Here is a 23,455-nt window from a genome sequence, read left to right as displayed (position 1 = left end):
CGTGAGAACGTCCGCGCGCACTGGAACCTTTGCGAAGATTTATAATAATCGAACCCGATATTTATTATTCCGTACCTGCGACGCTGACGAATTTATGTCTAGTACGACTTAACGCGGCCTTGTCGAGGAATTAGAGATAGTTGCCCGTAGCGAGATGCGTGTTTCTTCGGAATCTGCTTCCAACTTATTTTATGAGATAATACGCGAACATATTAGAAGCCATAAATCTGTTGGAAATTGCAAACTCACGTGGTATCTTGTGAGATGGAAGAGAATGATTTACTATTACAGATTTATTATATCTCTCATGAAAGATCAGCTATCTCTTCACAAGTAAATTATAATCAATTACATTATTACATCATCAACTGTAAGTTAACGACCCTAAAGCAAAATTGATAACTCCAAAACATCCGTGCACCAAAAAAAATAATGAAATGACTTGTATAAAGTTATTGACACGTATTTCCGTCTTAAAGATTTCTTTAAAATGTCACAAAGGCTTTGAGAGCGCGACTCGACTCGCTACACATTTCTAGCTGTTATCAAAGGAAAGCTCGACGAAGCGTTTCCGCTTTACGAAAAACACACGGCGATCTCGCGGTCGCGGTTTTCGTATCACCTTTGTTCAACGGCGTGCACCGAAAAGCTCGTCGTAGCAAATCGCTGAAAAGGGCATAAAGTTCTCCGACGTGGCCGCGCGACGTATAAAAGGCGAAGGTTGCCCCGCGAGCAAAAAGTGCAGCGCGCACGTGGCCGACACCCGCATGCACTCTTCGTGGTCTCGTGTGTGCACTTTGGCGTATATATATCTGGATCGAGCTGTGTGTACGCTTCAACGGGGAGGTGGGACAGAGACGTTGACCGACAAAGAGAAGAATACACAAAGAGAGAGAGAGAAGGAAAGAAATAGCAGAAAGAAACGCTATATGTGTATGTACGAATAAGAACGAGAAAGAGAGGAGAGGAGAGAAGAAAGAGAGCAAGAGAGAGAGAGAGAAAGAACAAATGGAATAAAATGGAGCAAATATAGGAGGCGAGATCAACGAAGGAGAAACGAAAGGAGAAAGAGAGGGACGAGGGGAGAGACGGGGACCGCCGGTAGCACATGCGAGCACGTGAGTCATGGAGCGCCTTTTGTACATAAGTGCAACGCAACTTGTTACAGTGTACGTATGTAACGGCGTGCGAGCCAGTTTCGATTGTGTACGTGCACATACACCGCGCGCGAGCCGCGAAGTGAACGCCGAACCGCACAAAGAACCCCTCTCAAGGCCGCGTCGAAGCTGCAGCACTGTGCATGCAAGCACGCGATGCGTAAACGCAGGCCGACAACGCGGCTCCTCCGCGCGCTCGCGCGCGGATTTTGCGAGACGGCGTCGTATGCGTACGCGACGCGTACGCGTCTTTTTATCGCGCCACGCGCGCTTTAGCAACACTCTTTTCCGGAACAATGAGACAGCGGGAGACAGAGATACGAAAGAGCCACGACACTGTGTAACTACGTCGTTCCGCGGACTTATCGCGGATCGACCGTGATTTACCCGTGTCGGGAAGCACACGGCAGCATTGACGCAAACGTGTTCCAATGCTCAACTAATCGGCCGAACGCGACACTTTTATCCTTCGAGGAATTCCATTGAGCTCTCTTGTCCGCACGTGTTCGGCGTATGAATGAATCGGGAACTGATTTTTGCGTGATTAAAATTTAATTCTGCATCAATCGCATAATTTTTCGAATTTATCGAATCGTACCGATAACAACAATGCCGAAACTCGAGTAAATTACTTTCGTATATTTAATGGATTCCTTTGAATTCAATTTTAAACAAGAAAACTGCAAACATCGTGATGCGACTTCTAAAGATAAATATAAATGTCGGAGCTAATTAGTTATTGTAATTCCGTAAAATCACGGCCGTATAAATCTGCATTGTTTTCAGATAGAGATCGCTAGATAGAGAGACCGATAGATCGGCACATGACTGCACAGTGAACGTTAACGACTAAAAGCTCCGGATTCCATGGCTTTTCAGATTTGCGGATGCGCGGGTATACAGCTCGTCGAACTCGTGCATAGTCCAATATAATGCACGTTCGGCGGTTTCGAGGGATTCTCCAAAGCCCGTGCATCGCTCGAAAGGTTACACGTGACGATGTATCGAGAATCAATGCATCGAATCGCAAAGCGAACAAAAAGGTCGGGCTCACGGCGCATACGCACGCCGTTGCGTTTATCGCTGATTAATAGGGAGCGTCATTATCTATCGGTGATTTCAGCATGGAGACGATATTGCCAGGCGCGCGTTATCCCGCATGCACTATTGCGCAATCAATGCGCTAAAAGATATACACACGGATATAATGTTGCATCAGACACCGTGCGCGATTACGATGAGAGCGATATTAGGCGTGCACTTTCTGCAAGTACCCGTCTCTTGCCCAACGACCGCACTCGGGATTAAATTATTCTGTCGATCACGAGTGACGGCTGTGCAATATTCGGTAATAAAGCCGTTGTTGCGATAACGTCAGAATGATCGATTCGAATCAGTTGTGACTAGGCACTGCTTTTGTTTAAGAGATTTTTTCGCAAGAGAACGAGCATGTGCGTGGTTGAATAACTGAATTCCTCAATTGGTGCAACCGTTGCTCCTACTACGCGATCGAATTATTCGGTCGGTACCGGTTATCGACGATTATGCAACGCTTTTACACCCGAAGAGAATGCAAACGCAGAAACGCACGGGCTCAACTCGCTCCCGGAGCGATTCAAACCACCTCGGTCGAGCACACTATTAGTTCCGCAATGCGAATCGCCGTGCAATTAATCATCAACGCCGCCTCGAGTCCGCTCGGCAAGAATCGTAAAGGTCGTCGCGGATTTAGTGCGCCTGGGGTGCTCGCGATTTTAATCGCGCGCGCCTCGTTTCCGTCTCGGCTTGCGATTTTTCAGCGGTCACCGTATTACCGTTTCGACCGGTCCTCGGCTCCTTACGGAGGCTGCAATTTCGGCGTGGAACCGCGGTGTGCAACGATTATCAACGCAACGGTCGCCCCCGGCCTTCGTCATTATTCCGCGAGAGTCCTCTCGGTAGTAATCGAACGAGTTTCTCGTAGCGGTCGAACGGAAATTGCTTCGCCGAAGATCGATTCGCGGAAGCGACCAGCGATCGAGGATGTCCAGGAGATCCGGGACACGTATGCGATTTCGTGAGTCGCGAAAATTAAATAACGCGTCCTCTCTGCACCGTGTGCTCGTTGCACTCTTTTCTCACAATTGTTTCGTTCCTTTATCGCGAGGTTTCCGTCACGATTCTCCGTGTTCCTTCCCCGTCGACATCTCCTTCCATTCGTTTTCTTTACCGTCCCTGATAAATCCGCGGAACGTGATTCGAGCCCATCGCTCACGTGCGTGCTCTTAAAGACAAAGCAATAGAAGATAATATGCACGAGTCTCGTATTCGTTTCCTTGTTTTTTATTGTCTCGTGACATGATATTCCGATTTCTTTTGCTCGTGATTAAAAGGTTTCCTTCCTATGTCTGTTAAGCAATAATATATGGAATTTCTTAAAATTAGAATACGCGTAATATTGCGATTATTTTATCGCGACTATAATCGCAGTGCACAGCGTTGAGTTCTATAGTGGTGAGTTCAAACGCCCACGAGTATTTATCGTTCCCCTGTGCCGTGTAAGCGGACGCTTATTTTCGACTCTCCGCTCTTTACGAAGTGCCGAGAGCGCGAGGATCGCGCGAGAGCGAGCGGGGCACACTAATCGGTGTGGTATTCGAGCGTCTTTGCGCACCGACCCTTCAGTTAGCTGCACTTCATCAAAATATGCGGGAGATAGCGTCAGCGACACAACGGGAGGGTCTATTTTAAAAATGGCACGCGGCACTTTAATGAAGACAGTGCGCGATACTGACTCGTGTCACGTTCCCTTAATAAGCGAACGAGGCGATGTGACGGAGATAGCGGGGCAGGGACGAAAGCGAGAAATTTGTAAAGGAAAGACTTAATAACGCGTATGAAAAAAAGGAACGATTAGTTACGCGGTGTGCATGGGGGATCACACGAACTCGGCGCACTTGACTTTCACGCTCGATGAAATTTCGATGACCGGCCGCGATAAATGCATAATGCGAGTCGGCGCGATCGCGAGGCGCGAGGAGAGGGCCCGCGCAGATAAAATCTGCCGAATTTCATGAGCCGGTGGATACGCGTGCCCCCTATCCACCAGACCCGGTCTACCGGAGAAACGCGGCTTCAAGAGACCGTAAAAATGTTTTACACTGCGCGCTAGAGAGCACACGAGCAAGGGCAACGCGGGTATTCTCCCCGATGAATATTAATGGCCGCAGGTAGTTAAGGAGACTGCCGAAATTGGCGAAGAGGCTGTTGACTGCTTCAATCAGCGCTCTAATTAGCAAACCGGAAAGATGCGTCCGCCAAAGATAAATATTCATTTGCCGGGGTACGAGCAATGACCTCATTAGCACGAGTATGATCACGATGAGCGATTTAAGAATGTAAATGAATTTCCACATTATTCTTGCGTATGTCGATGCTATAGGAATTTGTCAGAGGAAAACCTGTACTTTGTATTATAGAAACGCAGAAATATATTGGCTTGACAACTAGAGTTGCAGTTTATCTGATAATTTCTTGTTACGATTCCGGTTACTTGGAACGTGGAACGGTTATCAGAACTGTGGCTCTGTGTTCCAGCGATCGGTCTTTTATCTTAATCATCAGCGCTCGCGTAACGACCAACGACGGCATCGACAATTAATTAAACGTTCATTTCTGCGTCGCCCGGAAACCGGCAGAACACGCGTTTATTATCAACTCTCCGACGTTGCTTTCGCGCGTATACTGATTTATCGACGTTTAACGAGGCGTCTCCGAGAGGAAAACGCGGAGGATCGGAGAAGCAGAAAGAGAGACAGAGAGAGAGAGAGAGAGGGAGAAAAATTCGATAAGCGCGACGGGCGAATAGATAAAAAGAAGCGACGTCGCGCTCTCGAGTGTCTGCCTTGCGACGAGATAAAGCGCGGTTTACACGCGACGATAACGGATCATCGATGAGGGAAAGAGAGGCAGGAAGAGATCGGAGTCTCCGTCGCGCGAGGGATGCGGTGAATTTTTAAACAATTCTGTCAATAGCAGTCGCTCTCGCCGATGAATGGCGGGTGGTGGCGGAAACCCGGCAATCTGCAATGACCAATTCCTTTCAATATTTCATGAGGTCTATAGACTCCAGTCACTGTTTTCATCCCGACGGCATCGATCGCCCACCTGAGCGCTGCTGAACGGAATATCTTTGGTAAGTCAAGCAAGTCATAGTGTCTAGTACGGTGTCAGTTTATCGCTGATGAAGCATTTTCTACGATCTATCTCATCTATTTAATAATTTCTAATTAAATCCGAATTTCCCCACAATTTTTTTCTAACTCGAATAAGCCTCGAGAAATAACATTTGATTCGAGTGTTTTAAACAGTGTTCTAGATTGACACTTGTACTTTTCTAGAAATGATAAAAAAATGGCAAGGAAAATATATTCTGGCGCTTTTGTAATTTGTCAGCGAAGGGATTGCGAAAAATGTTGAACGAGTTGCATCAGCATGACGTGATTGCTCCAAACTTAGAACTCCTTCTGTGATTCTCCGACGCGTATCTACTACGCGAAAAGTGCGAGCAGCTGTGCTGCGACACGACGATTTACGAGAGAGAAGGTAATGTAATACGAAGTTCAGTGTCAAGTGCATATCGCGTTACGAGCGTCACCTGATCTTTCTCTACCGAGAAATCGAACTCCTCCGATTAGAGTGATCGCGATCATTTGATTCGTCGTAGTCAAGCGACTTGTGGGACAGGAAGCGCGCGGAGGAAGCGAGATAAATCGCCTCGTTCGAATTGTCACTTCAATCTCGAGCGTTTCGTTTCGGAAATTGCCTTGCAAATCAAGTACTGCGCGAACACAAGTGTATCATGTTCCTTCGGTGCTTTCAGTCAATAAATTATTGCCATTCGAGCGTGATAAATTGCGGATAAACGCCCCATTAGAGTAAGCGTCGTGTGAATTGATTGCATCTTTGAAAAAGGGTGCGAGAGATGATCGCGGCCTTAAAATACATTCGGGACGCGCGCGTAATCGCGATTGCCACACTCTCTTGGTGCTTGGCGTTTGGCGCTCGCACTCGCGCGCTCGATGACGAGGGGGAAGTTTTCTGCAAATGTTACGAAGAGAGACCCCGCGCGCGGGACTGCCCACAGCTGTTCCTATAAATAACAACCCCCGATTTGATGCGACCACGCGAGTGCTCGCGGCGGCAATTCTGCATCTTCTCTCGCGAAAGCGCGGCAACTATGGTTATTGACCCTCGTGCACGCGCGCGCAGTCCGCCACTATTTCCGTTCGTGAAATAATGGGCTGGGCATCGTAACGTGTGATTTAAACGTGCGCAGGATAGATGGGGTACCCTCGCGGGTCAGTGCGTCGACTGCGTAATCCTACCGATGCGGGAGATCGCTTATCGAAATTGTTCATTGAATACTTAATATTTCGTGAATAATCGAAAATATTAATTTTACTGCATTCCCATACTATTTACCTGTAGTAATTCCTTTACTTGGTGAATTTTATTATTTCTTGGAACCTCTAAAGAGATAAAGCACACGTGAGATTTTGTTTCGAGAAATTTTCTAATAAATTACGTAAACTTGTTGAGGGATTAATTCCCGAGCTAGATAAATGTCTCGTAAATTGAGCGTCGAAATTTGTAATTACGCAATTTCGCCGTAACAGTGCACACAGTAAATGAAAATTACGCGAATGGCAAAATAAGAGCAATGTGCGGTCGCATTAAAACGATATATTACGATTGAACATTCGATTATTGTGCATGTCACATAATTGCGTTCTGGCCGACCCACGGCTTTATCCGCGGCAAGCGAAATGCAATAAAATATATTAAACAATGGAGCAGGGGATTTGTCCGCGGATTACATTATCCGTCACGGTCGAAAGATTAAATCTCCATAAATTATTCGTTGTAGCGACGATATTCATTAACGACACGGCTCGAATACCCGCGAAGTGTTACAAGAACAGTGTGCGGTAAGCATTACCACACGCGACCTATCTCCGTTTCTCTTTTTATCTTTCTCTCTCCGTCTTTCGTACGTACGTTTTTCAATATTGAAATTATAGTATCGCGACGGGCACGACAAAGACTTTTCAATCGCAATTATCAAACCGCAACGCGATAATGCAGGAAGCAAATCTTCTTGCTCTCGCCTAACATCCGCTCGAGATAAAATTTCAACATCGCAGCGCTGGCTAACTTAAAAAACGCACGTTGCAGATTCGTTATTCCAGCATATCGATCGGTCGGTCGATCAATACGCGACAGCGATTCTCCGCACGCGTATCGCAACGAGAGGTGTATGCTGTAATAACACTTTTATCGGCAGGAGATCGCTCCGCACGTTACCTGGGCTTCATCGGGGGATCGAGTACCAGCTCTTGCGGATTTTCTACTTGATTTACAGAGCGATGAGGCGTATGCTGGCGCGGGGAGAGAAAAAGAGAAAGAGAGAAAGCAATCAATGATGTCACGCACTTGCGGTTGATAGCCGCAATCTCTCTGCGAGGTGCGTCGGCACGATCGACATTCGAGATTCGGACTTCGTCGCAACCGGGACCACGCTGCATCGCGTTTTATAGCGCGTTTTACTGCGTGTGCTGCGGTTGACCAGCAACTTCTCTCTTTCTCTCTTCCCCCTTTCTCTCTTTCTCTCTTGCTCGCTCTCGTGTCCCCTCGCACACATCAGTGATCTTCCTCGCTCCTCTGGCCTCCTCTCTTTTCTCTGTAAAGAAGGCACAACCAGCGGGGCAGGGTCATGGCCGGACATCGTCTACCATACTCACTCTCTTTCTCTCTATCTCTCTGTCCCTCTTTCTTTCTCTCTTTCTCTTTCATTCGGTGCTCTACACCCACACTACATCTGTTCTACCCGCGTATAGTCCGTGTCTCTTTCTCCCCCACTTCTCGCTAAACTGTCGTAAAGTTGAATTTTACTGTGCACCGAATATGAGCCATCGTGATCTTGCGAGATGTTCCGGGCGAGAGATACTCGATTGCATCCCGATGCGATCGAATAGATTCGTAGGCGATTTTTGTAAAATTGTAGCCGCGATGAATGTTATGCAGCGATTTATAGCGATGTGTATTGGCGACGTATTTATTTCTAACGACTATTCGACAGAAATGTTTTTCATTCAAAATTATCGATATCATTGGACAACGTCAAGATTAAAAAATATATTTACGTTAACATATTCACGTGCATGAAAATTTTACTAGTTATATATCTCACAATACGCGCGTCCTAAATATGAAATTAACAAAAATAATATTGCAAGAATAATATCGCCAATTTTCATCAAAATAATCCTGAAATACATATTATCGCAAGAAATCAAATTCTGTGATTTTTATTAACATTTAGAATGACGTCAAAGTATCTGGCATCAGCAAACTTCAAGAATCAAGTGTCTGCTAGATCTCGCTACCTGGAATGAACCGAACGAAATATTTCGACGGTGACTCAAGGGACAATGACCCCGATCAATGATGCGATTTTTGTCAATATGGTGCAACACTTTTACGGAAAGTCTAAAACCTGCTCAAACAAGTAATTTCTCGGAAACAAAATACATCAGAAAAATAACTTTATCCTCGTCTCTAGCGTTACGTATAACTATTAGTAAAATTGTACAAATATATAATTGTCTAATTCTCTGTGTGTCACTTATAAAAAATGAAAATGATATAGTTATGAAGTTTTAAATGATCTTTTAGCACAAATTTTACCGTGAAAGCGCAGCTCAAAGTATTTTGTCAAATAGTAGGAAATATTGTTCGCAACAACCTACATGAATTATTCGTGACGCGTAAGAAATTAATCACCTCTCGCGCAGAAATTAAAATGTCACACGGCACGTCCCTCGCGTATTTCTTGCGCTACTCCGAATTGTTCCCACCGCAACCACGTGTTGCACCCCGGGATTCTGACCGAGATGTTATCGATCGGCCTCCCCGCGTATATCTTGTTAGTTGGCGAGTTGATAGTTTTGGTAATCTGATAAGTTTCGGCGATCGAGTAATTTTGATGATCTGTCTAGTGTAACGATTGATAAGTCGCTTTAGCGAAGGGTTGGCTCACATTGAAAAATTGAAAAAATGAAATTGTGACAAATGAATAAAATGATCAGTGAATAAGAGTCAAGGGATTATTTCACTTTTGACATGTATTCAATAATCATAATCGCAATTCTTACAAGAGGCAGCAATCTTCTTTATTGTATGTTTGTTCATTATTTCTATAATTTACAGTACAGTTTTAAATAAAGAGACACGTATAACACGCTATGCTGCACTTTATTTTAAATCCTTTATTTTAAAGGATTGTGTTGTATAATCGACACATCATCAAGGGATACGCGATTTGTCGCGATCTTTAACCTCGTAGTAATCATCCTCAAGAATATATATTGATAGGTAACAAATCCGTTTTCACACTTGTCATGTTTAATCTACCGTACTCTCACCGTATTACCGGACTGTCATAGCGACAGATCTCACACGATATATACCTGTATTACATTATACGCTTTTCGCAACAAATCATCAAAATCAATATGCAAGATCATTATCAAAATCAATTTTTTTCAATTATTTTCGGTTTTTCTGTGTAATCTACATACAAAACTATGAGCCAATTTCTTTTTTCCAATTTCTTTATTTCAACTTCTTTATTCATTACACAATCAGTATGGAATACTTTCGTTTCGAATCGCTTCTATCAAAAATCGAACAATTTTATTAATCTAGAGCTGAGCGTATCTACTCGACCGGAGACGCAATTTCACGTGACAAGTCCTGTCAGTTACAATCTTTCTCCTACTCTTACTCTTTATTTTTGCTTCACATTTCGGCGACGTCTGATCGCAGCACATGCAGTAAAAACGCGTTATAAAACGCGATTCAGGTCACTCATCGCAGCATGTAAATTACATTTAAGAGAATATCCTCGATGTGAGCAAAGAGATATTCTAATAAACAATGCAACTCACGATTTCGCGAGGCTGTGTGCTGGGCATGCCTGCTGCGGAGGACGTTGTGCAGGCTTACGTATAGATCAAACATAAGCTTCAGCTGTTGCTCCTCGAGTTGTGACCTCTCGTTGTTATTATCATCGTTCTGAACAAAGGGGATAGCCATTTCTTCAACGATGCGTTTACTTCTGTCTTCGGTGAGTCTCTTCAATCAGTCTTCAATGAAGACTGGCACAGGCAGGTGCACCCTGGGCAGAGGTCCGTGTCCACCGCAGTCAATGCACTGCAAACGAATCAATGTTCGTGGTTGAGTTCACTAAGCACACGATCTATACTTCTCTCCTTCTCTCTACGTCTCTCTGTCTCCTCGCGCACCTCCGAAAATCCCGACGAGAGTCTCAACAAACGAAACGATCTCTATGCTGAATCGCGACGCGTAAACGCGTGTGTGTCTCTGTTAGACGCCGCACGTGACCGTTCAGTTCACCGGCGCACGCTCTCAACGTTCATCGCCACGGATCGCACGTGGTGCGCGCACGCAGCAACCCCCTGTGGATTCGGGGCCACACACACTTTCCCTCTCTCGCAGCTGATCCTCAGTCGGCACTCGAGGAACAACCGTCCGCGCCACGATGAGAGTGAATCACTTTCGACGTTGCGACTCTCGCGTGTTTCTTCGGAGTCGCGAGACGCAAAGTGTCCCTCGCGAACGCACCGCTCGTCGGCGGACACTCGCGGCGACACGGAGCACGAGTCTTCGACAGGATCGCGTGTGCAGCGCACGGTTTTTCGGAGCACGAGCCTCGCGTGCAATGTCCCCCCCGCGGGATGTCTGTGGTCGCACCAGTTGGTCTACGTCACACGTCAACGAGTACAACACAGACGCGAGGTTCGTAACGTCCGATGAGTCCGCGGAGCTCGTCCCGTCCGCGCTTGCGACACGACGAGACCGAGTTGTCCTGGCTGTTGCTCACCTGGGCGACAACGGCGAGCGACGAATAGCCACGTTGACTGTCCTCTTTGGCGCGATGTATCACACGCGGTGCATAAAAAGGGTCGACGCACGCGAATACGGCGAGCACGAGGGCGAAATGAGAGAAGGCAGAGCGACACGGAGATCTCGACTGAGCGCAGGTAACGAGAAACACGTCTGTTCTCCTCGAGGTCTGGCGTGGTAATGATTCTGTGCTTTCGCAGCCACTCGGTCCGCACGTTCTGCCTCACGGCGGCCACAACCGGCTCTTCCCTCACTCCACGTCGCCCGCGCGGCCGATTGGTCGAACAGTGGGGACACGTGCGCGCGCAGTACGTGGTGGTGAGACACCAAGTGGTGGTGGTGAGGGTAGTCGATTTATACTTGGGGTGGGGAATGCGTGAGGAGCGCGTGACAATACACTGTACGGTGTACGCTCCTCGGACATCACGAGTGAGCTCCGTTCGGTCGCTAATGTTACAGCCCTCGGTATGTATTTCAGCCACCAGAGAGACACACACGAGATCTCTGATATCGAGTACGAAAAACATATCAAAAACGTAGCAATGGTACTTCGCGTCCTAAAGCTGAGCCCTCTAACGCTGCGGAAAGGGATGAGCTTTAATAAAATTACTCTCGAATCGATCTCGAAATGGAGATAGAGATCAAACGCTGATTACTATTTTTTAATCGAAGTTAGACGTCACGATTTTTTAAATAAAATCTAAAATACGCAACATTTTACGATTTTTTAAATAAAATCTCTCGCAATTTGTTGTCGCAATTTTTCCACGTTCGTTGATACCGAAAGCGATTCTGTTCACGCTTGGAAGACGCAAGTGCATCTCTGCGGCGCGCGCGCGACACGGTCTTGGACATAGCGGAGCGTGTAGCACGTAGCAATGGGATCTCGACGAGGGAGAGAGTGAGAGGCTACGCACACGAGCAAACCGGTGCTCGTTCGCGTGCACTTCGGAGCCGTAAAGGCGCGTATGACACAAAACGACACTCGAGCGCAACTGCGCAGTTGACGCGACCAGGCAGGGACTCCGGGGTACGGGGGTGGCTGCGGTCGCAAACCGGGAATACTTGCGTTACTTTGATTAAAATTAAAATTCTGGAGAAGGCAAAAAATTTGAGCACATTTTTCAAGCAGAATGCTTCTGTGCTTTATTTTTTTATTTTAAAATAAGGAATAAATCACTCTGAATTGTGTGTGTGTGTTATTTATTTTTATACTTAATTTTCCTATTAATATTGCATAATGTTTCAACAAATGTGTAATTTCGATTTGAGCAATGACGAAATATCGTGAGCGTGAGTCGATATTAATGATAAATATTATCGCGACGACATCATCGATACCGTCAAACTCTCTTCGTTTGTGACAACAATAATAGAGGCTCGGATGATAACGAGTATCGGTCTGCAATGTCAAAGATTAACTTTAATCGCCCGAATGACTACATGTGGAGTTAATGAGCTCGGGCGTGTTTATAATTAATTAGGACCGGATAGGCGAAACGGACATGAGTGAGACTCATGCTTAATTTCCCGATAATTTGTGACGACGATATATTCATGATGTTACCGTGCTTTGTTAAGTCCTTTTTTGTACGGCTTAATGAATGGATGGACAGAGAGGCAAGAACACAATATGCTTCTATTGCGCGCGCTGATTCACGATGCATTTGATCCACCGGCCAGTAACCGCTACAACGCGATCACATAAATAAATATGAGCATATTGGATTGTATGCGCGGACATGCAGAACAAACTCGAAAAATGGAATACCATTTGCGATTCAAAAAAAAAAAAATAGAAAATGGTGTTACCAATAATATTAAAAAAATACTGTTGCATTATATTATATTTACTGGGTGATATTGGGATTGGCGTAACGTCGGGATTTATAAATGATGCACCTTGCGACGAGAAATACAGTCGTATCGCGAATGAGACCGTTCAAGAATGTCGTGTCGAGTGTCATATCACGCTCCGTGCGCTCTATAAAAAATATCACCCCCGATATTTATCAATCTTACTTTCAGCACTGAAAACGCGCGGAAACACGTTTCATTTTACTCAAAACAAGATTGAATCCGGCGAAAAAATCGAGTGCACTTCACCTCCACGAATTTCCATTCGCCGGATTGCATAACGCAACGCGCAGTCACAATGGAGGCGCGCGCACGTGTTTCAACAGTCTCGAAAGCGTGAACGCGCGCGCCACTCGAATCGATGGTCTGCGATCGACGTCTGCACGGTGTGTGCACGAGGAAAGCGAGAGGAGTACGAGCGACAGAGAGAACGAGGACGGATTAATGTCAGGAGTGCGGTGCGCAGGGAGAGACGCTGTCATTGGATATATCAGATGCGGGAGTTAAAGGCCAGGTGAATCTCGGCGCGCATCGGGGGTGACGTTACAGAGAGATGACATTACCACTATAGACCGTGGAAACCGGAGTCGATGTGCTGAGAGATGCGTACCCGTGGCCCGTTCGTCGTCGGAATGGCGTGCCGATATCGGCGAATCGACGCTTATATCGGTCGATCGTGCGATCGAGATATGGCGCGGAGTCAAGTGCACCGCGCCGCGGCGAGGCGAGTCCCATCGCGCGCGGAAACTTTCGGTTCTTGGCTCCCTCGGAGCGGAGAACTTGCAGCTCGTTCTAATTTCCCCGGACGGGATCGATCCGCCTGGCGCATCCTCGCGTCTTACGGGAACCGCTCGTTACGCGAGAGGCGCCGCTTCCCCGAAACCAATTGTCCTAATGTACGTGAAAGTGAAACAGGCGACTCGAGCGGGGAAACGAGTTGATTGTACCGTCATTATACGGGAAGTTGATTCGCTTAACGGAGTTGAGCTTGATCGCGAGAACTTTGGAGGATGTTTTGATACTCTCGTGTGGCTGATGTGCATGTGAAATTATTTTATTCGGACTAAAAAGAGTGTTGTTTGAGAGAATAGAAAGAATAGGATTGGAATTATGGAATGTTACACAACATGTGTAAAGAGTTTCAAGTATTTCAGTAGATAAGATTGAGTTATTACGTCATAGCTAAAACCCGTGTATGTGCAGTAGTAATATTAATATTAATATTTTGTTGCAAACCGATAATTCAAAATATATATTTCATTGAAATAATTATGCGTAATTAATATAAAAGGTAATAAAGATGCTGTCTATTGTATCAGACAATAAGATTCAAGATCGTTCGCAGCGTTCTAACGATTATTCTCTTCAATACATGTCGCGACAAGTCGCTTTTTATCAAATTTTCGATAATCAGTTTCATTCACGTATCTAAGCAAAAATATTTTTCGATGTTACATAGTGAGATCAGCGATATTCAGTCGCGTAATCTCTCATCAAGTTGTTACACAGAAAGACTCTCGATATATAAGATATCTCGCTCAATTTTCGCACGCGTGCGTTCTTATCAATTTTCATTGATAAAAGTTCCATTGCACTCGGATTTATCGTCTTGTCGGATCAGTTCTCGCTTACACGATGATCGATGCCAACAATCCTCGAGTTTAGCGGGCTGGAAACGCTGGGCAACCCTTTCCAACCGCCAGGTCCTCCGCAACCCCGTCCCGTCGTTTTATTTCGACGGAAAGTATCGCGCCGTGCAACGCCGGTTACCACGACCGGTAGGGGCCGAGATTTAAAACCGGTAGCACCGTACGCGCGGACCGGGCTGTATATTTTTAGAACGACCACCGCGGTCGCGTGGGCGGATGCTGGTCATCGGTCCGGGAACCTGTGCCACTTTGTCTCGAGTGTACGCGCGCGTACGCCCGATCCCTCGAACGGGATGACGCTGTAGGACGAGCAACATCCGCGGCCCTTCGCGATAGAATTTAATCGCGCAAAAATAATTCGCGATGAAAGACGGATGCGCGTATCGCGCGTGCATGCGCGCGCGAAGGCCTTCTCGCTCCAAGTCCCGTTTTGGCGTACGAGCGTACCGCGATAATAAATTATAACGCGCATCTGACTCGTGCCGCGCTCGCAACTAAGCAAAGCGCACTATATCTTCATTCGTCTGACGGAATGGAAATCCGGCTTCCGCGGAATTCTAACGCCGAGACGTTCTCGTTCCACGCGAGCTAGTGTTGAAAGCCCGGTTTAATACATATTCAAAGGTCCCGGCAGGGAGACACGCGGATATTCAAGCGGCCAAATTCCAATTCGAATTTTAATCGCGCTCTAACGACTGCTAATCCCTCACATTAATCTGTATCCGATAATGCAATCTGATGAAATTTATTCCACAGTCGGAAGGCTCGTTTGTGTATTTTCGTTGGACGTACGAACGACGGTTGATTTGCTCAAATCGAGTCCAGGGAAGATGCTATCCGGGGAATGACTCACGCGGCCGATTCACGGTGCATACCTGTCCGGTTAATATGAAAACGCTCCGAGGAAGAAAGGTCCAAAGTTTAAAAGGCCTCGCGATTAACGAAGCGCCTTCATTATCGGGGCAATTATCGCGGCGGGAAAGAGCGTTATCGCTCGTCGCGCGACACGCGTCCACCGTGAACATGTTCGAACGGGTTTCATGTCCCGCCTAGCATATTTACGGACACGTTGTTGCCGTCGTTTACGGGGTTAACGGCAAGAGCGGCGTTATTAAACGGCCCTCATAATGATGACCGACACAAGAGGATGAGTCTTGTTTCTGCTGCTGCATCACGCGCGGCAGAAAAATTACAACTGCATGTTTTTCGTTATTTTATACGTTTCTTTTGTACGAATAAACAAACTCGCCTCGTAAATAATATATAAATTATGCGTACTCAATCTTATCTTCCTCGGCATAAAACTACGTGGGAAATAACGTGACGAAAAGCACACAACATGAGAGAATCACGTTCGAAAGATGACTCAACTTATCAGGTTGATGTTACGAATTGCATTTCTTATCGTTTTTATCGGGTCATTGGTGCGTTCACCCTTCCGGCGGCAGTTCATCGAACCAGATTTCGCACGCTCGTTTTCCGCAAATATTAGGTGCTCGTATGCTCGGTTGTGAGTATACACGGTATAACACGTATTTTGTAAATACTCTACGGCCTCGTACTATACACGTGGCTGATGAGATAACGGTCGAAATGATAATGGGAAACTGAAAACGGAGCCGGAAAATCGCGGGCACGTATCTTCTGCTTTTAATCGCCCGTGGTATCCGTTTGCGTCTTAAATATAATTCATCATCGCTATTTATACAACTTATTAAATACTTAGTTTGATAATCGAAGGAGGAAACTATTAATAATTTTAAATAAAAAAAAGACAAATGAATTTCCTAGAAGTAAAGACACACAAAGGACTTGGAATTCGGAGTCTTCAGCCAAATGCGTTTATATTGCATAGCGATGCTCAACAAACAGTACACTCCTCGTTATCGCTGATAACTCTCACTCGGGAGACAGAGAGAGAGAAAAAGGGAGATAGATAGAGCAGAGAGAGAGAGAGAAAGAGAGACCGCGATAAAAGGCGTAAGCAAACATCTTGAATGCACGCACTCGGTGTATACCTACGTAACTCCCGTTCATACGAGTAATGCAAATATATACAAAGTATATTATAGAGTACACACGGTGTACGGTCTAATATCTGCAATTCTGTGACTTTAAATCGTCACCTACGTAGACACCAACTAACTTTCCGCGCCGGAGTGAGAGAAAAGTTGATTCCGAGAACGTTCCGTAATGTCAGTCACGAAAGCCTCGGACACGTTGACGCGTTACGTATCATGGCGATTTCCACGATAAGCGAGTGTGCCAGTGTCAAGGAAGCGTATTAGTTTCGCGAAACGATCAAACTGCGGAAGACACGTACGAAATTACTCCATTCGCTCGGCACTCCGACACGTGTAATTATCGTGTCATTATTAAAACCGCCGAACCGAGCAAAACTGGCGTTTCCACCTTGAAATGAAATGAAAGCACCGCAGTAAACTCGAGTTTACTGTTGATATCGATCGATTTAGCTGCGAACGGTAATTTTCACCAAATCTCTCGACATCGTAAATATGTCAGTAGCAAATATAAGGAACATGGAAAGCAGCGTAAAACGAACACGATGCGAAATTATTTAAATTACCCGTCGGATCAAAAGTTATTTTTTTTAAAGAAAGGTAGACTAAGAAACTTCTCTCTGTTACAAGTATACGTATCAACGAACGATAGTCGCACGCAAATGATGGATCATCGTTAAGGCCGGAAATGGAGACTTCGCGAGGGTGTTTGCGGATGTGGTAACGAAATCGTCGCTCTTTAGCCGCAAGGTTTCTTGTCTGCCGCGTTCTTGCGGTTTTTTAAGAGGCACCGGAGCCGTGAACCGTCACGATAAATATCGAACGTAGTTACGCTCGCGGACAAAATCTCGGCGCAAAATTCGTTTTTATCGCGGTTCGATCATCCGGCGATGTTTTTATGCATACGACGGCGTCGAGTTTAATAAACGTTTTGAGACAATTTGACTTTTTCTCTCGCTGCTGATGCCGTTTCAATTTTACGCACGACGGCAAGTCTTGATGCACGCAAATCTGTTATTGACTGACGTCCATAATGTTAAATATTGTGCTGCTGCACACACGACGGAGGACGCTTAATATTGCATACAAACTGCTAAAATATTTGCGCGAGTAATCCGGCAAACAAGAAAGAGCTCGCAAATGAATGAACTGACAATAATTGACTAAGTACTCGCAGGTGCACGGATATGCGTTCCCGGCTGCGAGGGCATAATATGCAGGTACGTACACGCACTTGAGGATAAGTATTTGCCGCCAGCTATCATCAAGATCCAATAGAGACGAGTGCAGTTCAGCCACATCGAGACCGTATCATCATCAACTAATTTCAAGATAACACGAATATTAACCGCGATCTTCTACGTTATCAATGCGCACCTCGACATACATATACATTTCCGATGTATTCCGACGGCAACACGCAGTTGATGCAACGCCTAATATCTTCGATTTCTTTCGCGTACCGTAAATTGCGTCATTTATTCACGACACTTTTCGGAAGGAGGCGCGACGATTTGACAGACGCAAAGTCCTGACGTTGTCTGTGACGTAAAATGTTTTTTTGGAAGATGTCCTAGACGGAGTCTCAACATATGTGTGGTAAGGTCGCTTACCTGCTGTTTTTCGTTTGACGCTGTTTTTCGTGACCGCGATAAGGTGGTGATGGTTTGGTTGAAGTTTCACCTTGACAGCGAGGAACGTCTAAAGTTCGAAGCCACGATCCGAAAACAGAAAAATAGGACACGTTTGACAAAGCCGTGCTTTCGAGATATCAAGAGTCGTAATTTTGATGGCAGTTGAGCTCAATTTACAATTACTCGCGTTAATTACTTCGTCGTCTGGACAAGACACAACCGCACTGTTACAATGATCTTTTATAACTCGTCTCGGTCACGGCTACGAGACGGAGCTCGATAGAATGACGCAATTTTACGAAATGACATTGAAAGCGATGCGCTATCATAGAATGGATTAAGTTGCGGTTTTTGTATACGTTAACTTTTATATCGATTCTCCTTGTAAGGATTCTATTTATTGCGAAACAAATGCAATAGATTATATTATTATTCGGTTTTAATTTCGGTTTTAATTTTATCCGTTCTTTCATTTCTTTGTTTCCATTCGTGCACTCTCTTGTTCACTCTCGATCTCTCCGATTTTGTTGTTGTCCGGTTTGTACATAAAGATATTAATAAATATGCAAAATAATTCGGTGTTTTTTTTTGAAGAAATTGAGTCTTTATTACAAACTAAGGTAATTATGTACTTTAACGGACCCAGCCCCGATGACCTTGACCTTGACATATGTTGTCAAGGTCACCCTCCTGAGTGACCTTGAAGAGGTTTTAGCCGTCGCTCGTTGTTTGTTAAAAAGTTATAAACAAAGAAAGTTTAATGATTTCGCACGAATTTGTAGCTGTCCACGTGAAGCAAGAACATGATACTGACATATATTACAAAGGTTACCTTCCCGAATAACCCGCACTAGGTTTTAGTCGTCGATCGTTGTTTATGAAAAAGTTATTAACAAAAGAAATTTCGAAAATATAGTAGTTATTTTGAAAGAATATTGAATATTGAAAGATATAAACGACGAATATGTATATGAACGAAGAAAGGAAAGTCATTTAAAGCAGTGGATTGTTAATATATAGAATAGTTTCTTTTAATATAAGTACAAAGTATTCTTCACTTTAACCAAAAGCACAAACAGTTAAATACAAAGTATTTTCTACTTTAACTTAACCTAACCTAACCTAACCTGGTTAGGTTATATTTTCCGAAACTGGAGCCCCGGACACATACGCTCGTTTTCAGCCCGCTTCGCGGGAGGGCAAAGCCCCTCCCCCCCCCCCTCGCCGGGGTCAGTGTAACAGATTTCACCGTGCAGATTTTGATCACCTCGTACACGCCACGGATTCCGGCGGGGGGAGGGGCAAAGCCCCTCCCGCGAAGCGGGCTGAAAACGAGCGTATGTGTCCGGGGCTCCACTTTCGGAAAATATAACCTAACCTAAACCTATTTCTGATTTAAAGCTAAAATTCCATCAAATATACTCTTTCGTAAACGTATATGGTATCGTAAAATTATGCTTTATTCATTAAACATTTTTGTTAATAACTTTTTAACAAACAACGAGCGAAGGGTGAAACCTAGTGCGGGTTATTCAGGAAGGTGACCTTTGTAATATATGTCAAACTCAAGTCCTTGCTTCGCGTGGACAGCTGAAAATTCGTGCAAAATTATTAAACTTCTTTTGTTAATAACTTTTTAATAAACAACGAGCGATGGCTAAAACCTCTTCAAGGTCACTCAGGAGGGTGACCTTGACAACATATGTCAAGGTCAAGGTCATTGGGGCTAGGTCCGTTAAAGTACATAATTACCCAAACTAATAATAAACATATCAATGTTCGAAATATTTAATATTTCTAATACTTTCATTTTCTAATACTTATCTCTGTTTATCGCGAGTTAATAACGAATCTTCTCACGAAAAGAAGAAAGTAAATAAACGCTTAATTTCTTTAAATTTCTTAAAAAGAAATACCGAATTAAGTTGCGTATCTAATACGTCAACACGTTAATGATTAAATCGAAATAACCTTTCTCAACATCTCGTTCCTAGCGAATCTATCGGATTTTCTGATATACTCGAGATTAACTTTCGATCTGACAATGAGATTAGAGCCACTCACCAATGCGAACAGCAAGCGTTATGCAACCGAGATAGACTTCTGGTCTTGTCACTTGGTCCTCGGGTCTTCAGTCTACGTCTTCGAATACTAAGAGGTAAGGCAGACGAAATCAGGACTGACGTGTTCTCGATGAAGCTAATTGTCAAATTGATACTCTCGGCCTCTTGCGCTCTGCCTAAAAAGGCTTATCGACGGAGAGACGGGGGAGCAGAATACAAAAGAGGGGCACACGCCTCTACTTGTCCTCCACCAATGCGACTCATCATTTGTGCTTGCAAGTAGCCGGATTGGCCAGGCGAATGCTGCTACCTGTTCCTTTCCGCCATTGGTAGAGAACAGACAATGAGTCATGTCATCTCTGACCGATAACGTCTATAATGTAGAATATGTTTATCGTGCTCCTTCCATTTTTCGTATGGAAAAAATACGCTTTTTGCCATCTCTCTAGCGAAGAAGCCCTCCCAGGCGGGAGGGAAAGAAATGGCACGAGGAGAGGGAGATACGATGGTGTAATCGCATCAAATGAGAGAATTTCAATCCAACTATAACTTGGTGATCTGTAATAGTGTAAATAATAAATTATTTTATTTTATTGTTTATTTTTGTAGGAGAGAAATTCTCTTTCTAACTCACAAGATGGTCCACTAGATAAAGCGAATCCGGCACGAAACACTGCGGTCACTTTTAATATATTTAATATAACTAATACAATTCGACTAAATATACGCGTCGGGAAATCGCAGATTATTCGCTACACTACACGTTTCCGCACTTCGGTTCTCCGTCTCTACCTCTCTGTTGTTATGTCCGTGTCTGTCTGTTCTGTTTTCATCGCTTGCCTATTTATACCGGTCATAAGGCAAACGGTGCTTTTCGAAAATTACCAATCGCGCGACAGCACGCCAACCCGTTTGTCTCGCGTTAGGAATCGTAAACACCGTCTCAAGTGTTTGTCCTGAAAAGCATTATCGTCAATGTCCCGAATAAAATCCACATTTTATTGACTCAAATCAGGAGTCCAGAATGATTTGAGTTACGCAGTAGTTTCGGAGTCCGCCATCGGCGGGATAGGAATGTGCGTGCTACGCGCGCGTGTATCGGCGTAGAATCGATGATAAGATAACACTGGTAGGTGAGAGTATCCTTCCACGTTCGAAGCAACATTGCGGCGCAACAAGCGCGATGCAAAGCGCTTTCGCCATGAACATGATACATGCATCCGTGAATCTGTGGAATCGATAGATCGTGCCATTGGGCGATCTATCGATCGCCTATCGATTCCTAGATCATCCGAGAGGAAATGCGCCGCAGAGAAAGAGCGACGTGTGCAAGCGCTGCAGCGATTGTTTGTGTACAAAAACGCTGTGTGTGATCATTGACTCATCGCAGGCGAAAGGCATATCGGGGCGGATTCCGCGAAAGATCAGGTAGATTGCTCAGAATGCGCGGCAGATGAATCACGTGATTTTTCAAAAGAACTGGTTCGGCTTAGCAACCGGTCGGCCCGACAAGTCCTTACGGCCCAAAGCACGGGCCCTTTTCGTCCCTGTTGGCGGCAGGAAGTTACAACGAATCAAGTTCACCGGCCGTCTCGCGGCGGGAGGAAACGGACCTGCGTGATGACTCACGCGGAGAAACGAATTAACGAAGACGACATCGCGCTCTCTTACTGTGCACTCTCGTGTGTGCATCGTAATTTTATTATGAGTGCGCTAGCTTCGGCTAGTCACGCGATCGAGGACGGGAAGGAGACGTGGCGAGCTTGCGGATTCCGTTTGCATGGATCCTTTGTCTCCCGGGATGTTAAGCTGTCAAGGTCAACTATCAAGTCGGAGAGACTCTAATTACTCCTTGGGAATCGCTCGCTTTCGCGTTGAATCATGCGATGCAGCGGATCAAATTTTTGCGACGTATCAGCCAGACGCCGATGCAAATCACAGCTGCGGTTTTGAGATGCGATATTGCGCAATGCATTATGCGTGCACGCTTATAAAGCGGACCGGTGTGACGTCATGCTTATGCGATGTGCTCGAGAAATATTGCGATATTTTGCTCCTGTGATACCGGAACGTCATGCGTCATGAATATTTACAGTGAGTAGAAAAAGTATTCGTACAGAGGAGATTTCTTTAAAAAAGTCCTTATTCTTTTTGTTATAAGACTATTGAGAGATATAGCATGTATTGCATTCGCTGTTAATGAATTGTTAATTAAAGTTTATTTTCTAAAAATAAAGACTTTCAAAGAAATTTCCCCTGTACGAATATGTTGTCCACTTACTGCCAAAAGGGAAATTACGCATTTTGGCACCTCGATTCTCCGGATTGCTACCTGCAATTCGCAGGCTTTGTCCCGTCAAGTTCCGCTTCGTCCCTTTGTCGCTTTCAGCATCAACTTCAATCTAACCATAACTAATATGGACACTGTCATTTGTTTGGCTTTGCGTTAATCGCTTCTTTTTGGGAATTAAAAGAATCATCAGCATTTTCTGGGAACTACCAATGAGACAATTGTTATATGTGTAGTAGTGTGAAATTAGTGACAGTGGTGATACGCTGTGACGAATCAAGCTGGATCTAGTCCAAAAATATGGCAGAAATACCACGTGATCAAGAACGGAAAGATCGAAGGGCCGACAGAGAGTGCCCATACTAGTTATACTATGGTCTACTCACACTGAGAAAAATGTTTTGATTATACCAACAAGACGTATATGACAGAATGCATTTTGGTTAAACCAAGCAGAATTTCTAGTTATCACGATATTAGGACTGGATATTTTATAACTAGAACGTTTGATAGACTGTACTATAATCGGATAATTCCTAAAAGAATTCTGATTCGTCCATTTTCCAACAGACTGGTTGAACCTACCAGATTTCTAACTAATGCAATCAGATTTTTTATTCAAAGATGCCATATTCCGGCCGCTGGTAGAATGGTAGGGGATGAAGTGGATCTTGAGATGCACACAATCTATCTGTCGTATCGGTGTGCGCACGTAGACACGATACGATTGTGTGTGTCGCCAGACCATTCCCATCTTTCCAACTCATGCTATCGCATGCTACCAGCGCGTTATTTCTTCAAATTTCCGACACTTT

At 44.9% G+C, this 23,455-nt stretch overlaps 1 protein-coding gene across 3 annotated transcripts in view; it reads right to left on the bottom strand.

Moving 5' to 3' along the window:
* Positions 1-23,076, bottom strand: part of LOC105282535 — a 36,877-nt gene extending 13,801 nt beyond the window's left edge. The window contains exons 1-4 of one of the 3 annotated variants that reach the window (XM_011344562.2): positions 20,985-23,076; positions 20,352-20,908; positions 18,267-18,354; positions 10,148-10,412 (exon numbers count right to left, since the gene is read on the bottom strand). In XM_011344562.2, the coding sequence (XP_011342864.1) occupies positions 10,148-10,295 (148 nt within the window). In that variant the 5' untranslated portion in view covers positions 10,296-10,412; positions 18,267-18,354; positions 20,352-20,908; positions 20,985-23,076. Of the gene's footprint in view, positions 1-10,147; positions 13,260-18,266; positions 18,355-20,351; positions 20,909-20,984 lie in introns of those variants that run through there. The other 2 variants (XM_011344563.3, XM_011344561.3) reach the window with 2 other exon arrangements.
* Positions 23,077-23,455: the final 379 nt, after the last annotated feature.

This window comes from Ooceraea biroi, chromosome 4, assembly GCF_003672135.1.
Source record: "Ooceraea biroi isolate clonal line C1 chromosome 4, Obir_v5.4, whole genome shotgun sequence".
In the NCBI taxonomy this organism is placed as follows: Eukaryota; Metazoa; Arthropoda; class Insecta; order Hymenoptera; family Formicidae; genus Ooceraea; species Ooceraea biroi.
This window is presented reverse-complemented; position numbering and strand designations above follow the sequence as displayed.